Source organism: Bison bison, unplaced genomic scaffold, assembly GCF_000754665.1.
Source record: "Bison bison bison isolate TAMUID 2011002044 unplaced genomic scaffold, Bison_UMD1.0 scf7180017864169, whole genome shotgun sequence".
Classification (NCBI taxonomy): domain Eukaryota; kingdom Metazoa; phylum Chordata; class Mammalia; order Artiodactyla; family Bovidae; genus Bison; species Bison bison.
Window position 1 is genome coordinate 360581 of NW_011494741.1, and position 9561 is coordinate 370141.

The 9561-nt window shown below is 56.9% G+C and overlaps 1 protein-coding gene across 1 annotated transcript in view; it reads right to left on the bottom strand.

Moving 5' to 3' along the window:
• Window positions 1-8770: 8770 nt before the first annotated feature.
• The window catches only part of LOC104990090, a 51018-nt gene continuing 50227 nt past the window's right edge, over window positions 8771-9561 (bottom strand). The window contains exons 13-14 of the mRNA XM_010842011.1: window positions 9249-9413; window positions 8771-8879 (exon numbers count right to left, since the gene is read on the bottom strand). Of these exons, the coding sequence (XP_010840313.1) occupies window positions 8771-8879; window positions 9249-9413 (274 nt within the window). The remainder of the gene's footprint in view (window positions 8880-9248; window positions 9414-9561) is intronic.

The window sequence follows — 9561 nt, forward strand, 5'->3', positions numbered from 1 at the left end:
GAACCATAGCACGCAAGGCCTCCCTGTCCATCACAAACTCTGGAGCTTGCTCAAACCCATGTCCATCGAGTCAGTGATGCCATCCAACCATCTCATCCTCTGTCGTCCCCTCCTACTCCAGCCTTCAATCATTCCCAGCATCAGGGTCTTTTCCAATGAGTCAGCTCTTTGCCTCAGGTGGCCAAAGTATTGGAGTTTCAGCTTCAACATCAGTCGTTCCAAAGAACACCCAGGACTGATCTCCTTTAGGATGGACTGGTTGGATTTCCTTGCAGTCCAAGGGACTCTCAAGAGTCTTCTCCAACACCACAGTTCAAAAGCATCAATTCTTCAGCGCTCAGCTTTCTTTATAGTCCAACTCTCACATCCATACATAACTACTGCAAAAACCATAGCCTTGACTAGACGGACCTTTGTTGGCAAAGTAATGTCTCTGCTTTTTAATATGCTCTCTAGGTTGGTCATAACTTCTTCCAAGGAGCTAGTATCTTTTAATTTCATGGCTGCAGTCACCATCTGCAGTGATTTTGGAGGCCCCCAAAAATAAAGTCAGCCACTGTGTCCACTGTTTCTCCATCTGTTTGTCATGAAGTGATGGGACCAGATGCCATGATCTTTGTTTTCTGAATGTTGAGCTTTAAGCCAACTTTTTCACTCTCCTCTTTCACTTTCATCAAGAGGCTTTTGAGTTCCTCTTCACTTTCTGCCATAAGGGTGGTGTCATCTGCATATCTGAGGTTATTGACATTTCTCCCAGCAATCTTGATTCCAGCTTGTGCTTCATCCAGCCCAGCATTTCTCATGATTTTGCTTTCTATAAACTTATGTTAATCAGTACATAAAGGTTTCTGTGACACTTCCACTAGTTTGAACTGTAGTGAATCATTTTGTGTCAATAATCGTGTGCACATATATATCAATATATGGCACCACATTGTTCCACTTTCATCATTTTACCTGGACTTACCAGATGGCTCAGACAGTAAAGACCCTGCCGGCAATGCAGGAGACCAAGGTTCGACGCCTGGATGGGGAAGATTCCTGGAGAAGAGAATGGCTACCCACTCCAGTATTCTTGCTTGGAGAATTCCATGGACAGAGGAGCCTGGCAGGCTACAGTCCATGAAGTCACAAGAGTCAGACACGACTGAGTGATAGCACACTTTCACCTACTGATTTCTCTTCCACATCATTTGCCTCGTATCTTTATTATTTGCTTTTAAACTTCTGTTTGTAGGAGTGCCCCGAGAACGCAACACATGTTTGACTCTTAAAAACACCCTGCTTAGTCTCTGCCTTTTGGCAGCGGAGACTAACCCGTTCACACTTATTGTCGCCACTGATGCTGCGGTTCTGTCCTGAGCAGCAGGTTCCACAGTCTCTCTCTCTGCTCCGTTCAAGGTTCTTTTCCTCACACACAGGCTTACTTGCTTTCCTTCCACGCCGGTTTAGAAGAAATCATGTTCTTGTTTCTACTAGTGGTGGCCTTTATGTTAATCCAGTGCACTTTTAATGACTAAGCCATTTCCTTAGTGATGGCTGTTCCTTCTTCCCACAAAGAGACACTCAGTGACTTTTCCTCTGCAGCTGCCCCCCTGCAGCTCTGTTAAATTAATCAGAAGTTACAAACCAGTTTATTATTACACAAAAATGTTCTCCACCATACATGGAGTGCATTGAGTAATAGTGTTGTCAAGTTTGTGTTCAGCTGTGTAACCCCCATCATAGGAATGATTTACATCTAAGCGCTGTGTAGTTAATTGGCATCCAGTCACCAGTGACCTTACCTATGGCCTATGACCTTTACAGTCATCAGCCACTCATTCATATTTCTTTGATGGCTCCAGGGCCTCTTTTATTGACTCTTTCAGGAAAGGTATGTGAGTGGCACACTTTCTAAATTCTTGCAAATTTAAAACTGTCCTTTTCATTTTGTCCAAAACCGCAATCAGAGATAGAACTGAACTCACAAGTAAAGGGGGCCACAGAGGATGAGATGGCGGGAGGGCATCACCGACTCCATGGACGTGAGTTTGAGCAAACTCCGGGGGACAGTGAAGGACAGGGGGGCCTGGCGAGCTGCAGTCCACGGGGTCGCAGAGAGTCGGACATGACTCAGTGACTGAACGACAACAGAGACAAAACTATTTTTTGCCAAAACCCTGGAGATGGTGCTGCTCTTCTCTCTGGTGCTGGGTCTCACAGTTCGCAGGCAGCTTCTCTGTGCCTTTGGAGGGAGGTCCATGGACTTTTCTCCAATCCAACCTGGGAGATTAGAGAGTTTCCCTTCATTCTGCCAAGTCCAGATACTGCTGTGGACGGCCGAGTTCCGGAAGCTTTTGCTCTGCCTTAACTGCGGGCTCCCCTGGCTCCGCAAAGCTTCTTGAGAACCCTCTCTTCTCACCTTCAGCTGGCCTTCTTCTCACCATGTGGCTTCCCCCAGTGGCATCCACTTCCACATTCTCTTTGGCTTAATTTCTTGCATCTCCTATGAAGCGTCGCTTGGTTTAAGATTGGTCCACGCTCCTGCGTTGATCCTCTGCAGCGACACCTCTGCCATCTGCAGCTTCTGTACGCATCTCAGTCCGCTCTGGTCCACGCTCCTGCGCTGATCCTCTGCAGTGACGCCTCTGCCATCTGCAGCTTCTGTACACATCTCAGTCCACTCTGATGTCTTGGGTCCCTTTGTGTTCAGCCGCTACTTAGTCCTGCAAACTTTTGGGTGCTTGCCTGCATTTCATCCCAGGCTGCCATTTCCTCCAGGCTCTTTGCTTCTGGGTCACAGAGGTCACAGCCTCTTGTATCTGTTTGATGCCAACAAGCAGATGGTTCCCAGAAGCCTCACATTTACTGCAGAGCCTATTTCCAGAGCTAATCTGCCTTTAAGTCTCCAGAAAGCATTCCCTTCCACAGAGAGCTGGCGTTCTTTTACAGCCTTCTGTTTATATTTTAGATGTGATGCTTTTAAGATTCCCTTTTGAACAGGCAGAGGCTGATCCCACCTGGGAATGCGTCAGCAGGCTTGGGATGAGCAAGTTTGATTCTCTTAATTCTTGGGGCTGTGGGAGGCCCTGCCTGCCCCAGGCTGGCCTGGAAGGTTGGGGCGATGTGCAGAGACCCCGAATCTTCATTGGACACCAAAGGCAGCTCCCAGGGGGGCCTGTTCCCATCTGGGAGGTCAGGTTTTCTGTCTAAACGGCAGACTTTTGAGAAGGAAGGATGAAGGGAACATCACAGCCTTGGTGTGTTGGGCAGGCTTCTCTTGCCCCAGGCAACAGGCTCTTCTGGCTAACTGCCCCTTCCAGGGGGCTCACCTGCACGCTGGCACCGTCTATTCCTGCTGCTGGAGCCGTGTACTCACAGAGGGAAGCTTCCCCCATCCCCATCCCCGCCCCTGGTGGGCAGGCTCCACCTCCGCCCGCTTGTTTTGTGACCACGGCAGGGTCTCTAGGTCCAAGGTGAGGTCCAAGCATGAGGAAGGGACCCCAGGCTCCATACCTGGGGGTGGCCTTCTCCTCCGTTATCTCCCTTTCCCCACACCCCAGGACCTGTGAGGTGGAACGGGGGCATGCTCCCCTCCCACAGCTGAGGAAGCTGAGGCTCACGGAGGGGAAAGTGGCTCCTGCAAGGCTGCCTGTGCATCACACCTGTCACGCCTGCAGGCGGAGGGTGGGGGGACGGGCCTGTCTGGGCATGGCCCCGGAACAGGACTGGATAGAACAGGGGGGCTCGGGAGGTGTGATCCCACACGGGTCCAGGTGAGCCTGAGCTCACGCTCTGGCTCAGGGGATGACGGGGGGCGAGAAGACCCGGGGACAGGATGGCGGGGATGGCAATGGCAGCCGTGGTACCGGCCCAGCAGCCACGTCACCCAGTGGGTCTGTTCAATGCGGAGCTGACGTTTAAAGTGATCTAGATTGAGACACAAATCCTTCTTTTTCATTTTTCAAGAGTGATCTTTAACAAACGTCTGTGCCAAATGTATTTCACGCCCACTGCAGCACCCAGAAGCCATCAGAGCTGCCACGTGGGTGGCGGGGCCAGGCAGGGGACGGGGGTCACACCTGGCCGCAGCAAGAGGGCAGAGCAGGAAGACACGACCACAGGGAGGGGTTTGGGGCGACTAGATGCCGGGCACGAGGGTCAGGCCGGGGCAGGCAGAGCGGATGCCAGGAGCCTGGCATTCTGCATCGGAACCAGAGCCGCGCCGGGTTAGGAAGAAGGTCACCACCCTGATGACTTCTGCTGTGCTCATGCTGACTTAACTTCTGTCTTGAATGTATGATCTGACTTTTCACAGAACAGTAAAGAAGGATCAGGCTTACCTTTGTCTTTTATGAAAAAATAAATCACCAGGCGATGAAACGCCATGTGTAAGATTACAAGGACATCGTAAACCAGCAGGAAAAAGCCGTGTTTTCGATGACTTTGCCAGGATTTCTGCCCAATTAGTTCATGAAACATGGAATCAACAAACAGTATTAACTCAAGCAGCTCTTCTGGGAACTGGGGATGACTCTGAACTTCATCCATCCTTATCAAAAGCTCACGTGGACAAGATGGGAACTTGTGTGCTTGCAGGACCTCAGGGGCACTCCTGACCAGGGCAGAGGGCCAGGGGGAGGTGGAAGGCCCTGGGCAGCTGTGGCCAGCGTGCAGGCTGGCTGAAATGGGCAGTGTGCTGGGAGTGATGCCTGCTCACTCTAGAACCGCTGTCCCGATCATCAGGAGGGCTCTCTGCAGGTTCCTCTGTGGGCACACACGCCCTCAGGCTTCCCTAAGGCTCCTAGAGATCTGCGACTCTTTCGAATTCTCAGATCCCCGCCCCCACATCCGTCTGAGCGGTGGGACTCGGGTACCTGGCCAGTGCCCGCTGTCCCCTACCCCCGCCCCAGGTTCTACAGACAGTATTCTCATCCGTTTGGTCAGCAGCCACTTGACCTCACCTTCCAAGCACCGGGCATCCCCACAGCCCCTGAAGCAGCCCCTCCAGGGATTCCTGAGGGGTGCCTGCTGACGCCCTGAGATCCAGGGGCTGAGTGCTGTGCCCCAGCGTCCAACACAGAGCTGACAGGGCCGGAGGGCAGGGGAGGGGGGAGGGCAGGGGGGCACGTGGGGGATACGTGCGGACTGATCACGTGACCCAGCGGCCCGTGCGGTGCGAGGGGAGGGCCCCCCCGGGGCCGGCTGAGCGGGCAGAGCTCAGCTGACCCCGACCCTGGCCCACTGCTCTCTCGTGGAGCCTGTTAGCCTGTTAGCCTGTTAGCTCCGTGGGGTCAGGAGCACCCAGCCCCACGCAGTGGCCCGTCCAGCGCCCACTGGCTCTTTCCACTGGACACGCTTCCTCCCGTTTCAATCCTCACCACTGAAGTATTTAAAATCGAAGAACTGTTCTGAAGAACACTGAGGCTCGCGGCACAGTTACGGTAAAGAGCCCCCGCAGCAAACGCCCCCCGTCTCAGAGCGGGCCAGGAGCGCCCAGGAAACGCTGTGGCTCGGTCAGACCTGCTTTCCGGCTCGGGGCGCGTCTCCGCAGAGGACGTGAAGGGTGTCAGTGCTCACGGCGCGGTGGTGCCGGGCCGCCACCTACGTTGGCGTTTATACACGGAATCTATTAAAATGCCCCGCTATTATCGCTGTGATGAATAGCAGTGATTCGAATGAACACAAAATGGATTGCAGACAGGGATTGGAGTCACGAAGGGGCATTTTTCATTGTTTGGCAGAAGGAAGAATCTGTGAGGGGCAGGTACCAAGTTCCTTCTGCGGCGGACGCACCATCTGCTTGCCTTTTGACGGGTTAACCCCAGACCTCCTGCACGAAGGCCTCTCGCCCTTGGGAGGGTGTCTCGTACACAGCGAGGAGGGCTGCAGCCCGACCTCCCTGCTGGGCAGCTGGGTCTGCACGGACCCCAACCTCCCCCTCCACCCCCGTCTCTCTGCTCCAGCACCTCCCAGGACGCAGCGAGGCATCTGGACCCAGGACCAGGTCAGAGGATGCCTAGCGTGTGTTTCTCGGAAGCAGAAGACACAGAGAGCCGGCCCAGGTGTGGCAGAGTCCTCAGGAGGAATCCTGCCTGCCAGACGGCGCCCTGGGGCCGGTGAGCCCTCCCACCGAGTAACCTGCCTGCTGAGGCTGCACTGGGCAGGCGGCGGCAGACGAGAAGCCCCCAGGGCTGGGAGGTCCAGGAAGAGCCCTTGGCACACAGGGCAGGTGGGGCCTCTCGGGGTCTCAGGACACACGCCTGGCGGACCGATAGGAACTCAGGATGGCCCACCTCTTCCCCAAGGAAATAGGAAAGACGGCCCCAAGGCAGCTCACTGCGGTCTCTGCTCAGCAAGGCCATATGGCACCTTGCTCCCGGTTCAGAATCAGTTTCGTTTCATTCATTCTCAGAAGAGCAGTGGGAAGGTGGTGATAGAAGATGAGATGGTTGGATGGCATCACTGACTCCGTGGACGTGAGTCTGAGCAAGCTTCGGGAGTTGGTGAAAGACAGGGAAGCCTGGCGTGCCGCAGTCCATGGGGTGGCAGAGAGTCAGACACGACTGAGCGACTGAACGGCGACAAAGGGAAGGCTCAGCGACAAATGCTTCTAACTGCTGGCTGGCCCGCTTGGCAGCAGAGAGGAACGTGACGTCGCCAAACGTCCGCAGGAGCCCTGGCCGTGCTGGGACAGTCCCGTCCGTGGAAACCCACACCCAGCGGGGCGGCTGGGGGCCGGAAGCCCCGGGTCGTGAGACAGGCCGAGCGTGTGCTCCTCCGTGAAGGGGACGGAGTCCACTGCTCCAGGGGCCCCGGGGCGGGCTGACCTGGGCTGACGGTGGATGGATGGCCAGATGGTGGGGGAGAAGGCCTTCAGCTGTGATGGGAGCGTGGCCTGAAGGATGCCGGTCGGGGGAGTGACGCAGCGCACACAACGCCCCCCAGAGTCCTGGCCCAGGGGGGCAAGGCTCTGCCATCTTGACCGGGGAAGGAGCCCACTTCCCAGGGAAGGAGGGAAGGACTCACACAGGAGACAGCAAAGCGGGGGCGACGCCTGCAGACACTGCAGCGCATCAGAAAGGCGGTGGGAGCTCCTGGGTGTCCAGGGGCCTGGGGGGAGCCTGGGAGGGTCAGGGGGACCCTGTGGATGAGTCAGAAACCCAGAGCCCTGCTGGGCTGCACTCTGAGGACAATGAGAAGGCACGGCCCCCCAGGGAGGCTGGGGATGGGGTGAAGGGCGCAGTGCAGGGCCCCCAGACCCTGAACCACATCCTTCAGCCAACGCGGGGTCAGCCACCCAGAGCCGGATGTCACCTGCCAGGGCCTCTGGGCTCCCCTCCAGGTCCACGGCCACTACCTTCCCTGCTCGGGGGCCTCCACGCTGCCCCCACGGGGATGCTGCCCCCTTTGTCCTCAGTGAGTCTCGGTCCTTCTGATCTGGGTGCGGCCAGGAGGGGTCGGGACGGGGTCGCCTGTCCCCACAACGCTCGCCTCTCCTTCCACCCCTTGCACCCGGCGTGTGCCTCTGGGCCTCCTCCTGGGTGCCACAGAAGTCTCTGTGCTGCATCCTGGGATGGTTTCCCCTCACGTTTTCCTGGGGAATCTTCCAGGGGCTCCACTGCCTGACTCCCGTGCCTGCAGGGTCAGCCCACAACTTTCTGGAAGCTTCTTCATGGCCCACACTGTCCTCCGTGGAGGGGCCCTCTTGGGGCCTGTCTGGCCGCCGTGGGCTGTGCTGGGGGTGCATGGTGTCCCGGGTCCCCCGCGTCCTTCCCCCTTATCCGCGTGTACCACTTCATCTACAGCCTCCGGAGGACGGGGCTCCCGGAGCGGGGAGCGGGCCCTCGGCTCCTGAAGCTGGGAGGACGGTCCCAGTTACGGACTCCAGGCTGGCGGGCCTGCCCCCGCCCGTGGACTCTGGGCTGGCGTGGAAATCCACTGGGTCCCCGCTCTGGAAGGTCTGGGCTGCTGTTTTCCAGCTCCGAGCGCTTCAGCTGAGAAGCCAGATCCACTCTGATGTCTGCATCTTTGTAAGTGACCTATTTTTTCCCTCTGAGTTTTCAGGATGCTGTTTTCATCTCCACGGGCCTGAGATTTCACGCTGACGCACCTTGGGACGGGGCTTTCTTCACTCATTTCCCGCCGGCGGTGAGTCCCTGCACACAGGAAACCCAGGCTTTGAGTCCTGGGAATTTCTTTAGAAAACACTTCTTTGATAATTCCTTCTTCATTTGTCTCTATTTTTGGATCTTATAGTCTCTAGACCCCCTGAATCGATCTTCTAATGTTTTTTTTTTTCTTTCGTACTTCCTACTTCTTTTTTTTTAAGTTCTCCTCCTGGCTTTATGAGACCTCTTCAATTTTATGTCCCACACATTTGCCAGAGTTTTAACAAATTCTGTTACACAGACACACACTCACACAGGTAGGTGCTGTCTGCAAAGACAGATACACACTTCACGTGGTGTGTGCAGGTATGTGACCCCCGCATCTCACAGTTCTTGAAATACGTCGTGCTTCCAGGAAGCTCCAGCCTCATACAGACAGCAGCCGCCGCGGGCGTGGCGGGGGCGAGCGCCCTCGGCCGCGAGCCTGGCGGGCTCACCAGGTGCCTTGCATCTGAGCCGTCTCCTCTCTGCGGCCTGGGCTCTGGTCTCCTCTGAGCCCCTCACCCCCGCCCCCAGCTTCTGCGTGTCTGACCTCTCTCTCCTCCCACCGTTGAGGATCCTGCTGTTTGAACCCTGACAGGTGGGTGGGGGCATCACAGGGGGCCTTGGGCCCCAGCTCATAGCACCCAAGCTTCTGCACTGGGCTTGGCAGGCTGGTGGGTGGCATAGGGCACCCCCACAAAGTTCTTGTCCATCCGGAACATCAGAATACGACCTTCTTTGGAACTGGGTCCTTAAGATGGAGCGAGGTAAGGACTTCGGGATGAAATCACCCGTCACGGAAGGTGGGCCCCACATGTGATGCTGGTGTCTCTACGGGAGGAAAGAGGGGAGCTCAGATGCCCAGAGAGGAGCCGGCGCCTTCGTAGGGGATGTGGCCTCAGCCCAGGAGCCCCCAGGGCCACAGGCACACCTCAAGGTTGGCAGGACCCTTGACCTTGCACCTGTGGCCTCCATGCTGTGAGGAAAGCTCTCTGTGGCTGTGGGTCACCCAGCGTGGTCACTGGTCACAGTAGCCTGGGAAGCTGGGGCCCCGGGTTTGCTGGAGAGAGGCCCCACGCCCTGCCCACACCCCTGGCAGTGGGCAGGTCTCACATCTCAGGAAGTTCCTCCACACTTGGCGCTGGCCTCCCGGGGCCCAGAGGCGTGCAGCTGTGAGTCCTAGGGGCGTGAGCCTCTGGGGGTTCAGGCTCCCGCGGGGCATACAGCCCCTGGGCCAGTGCCTCCACTCCATAGGCGGGGGGCCCTGAGTCCTGGCCCCTGAGGCAGGGGTCTGAGAGCAGGCCCGGCCAGTGGTTCCTCGGGAGTTAAGTCCCCCGGGGCCCCCGAGGTCATGGGCCTGCCCCACTTGGCTCTGCGGCTGCGCTGAGCTGGGGAGCCTTGCCCCCGCCCCGAGCTGGGGACCCAC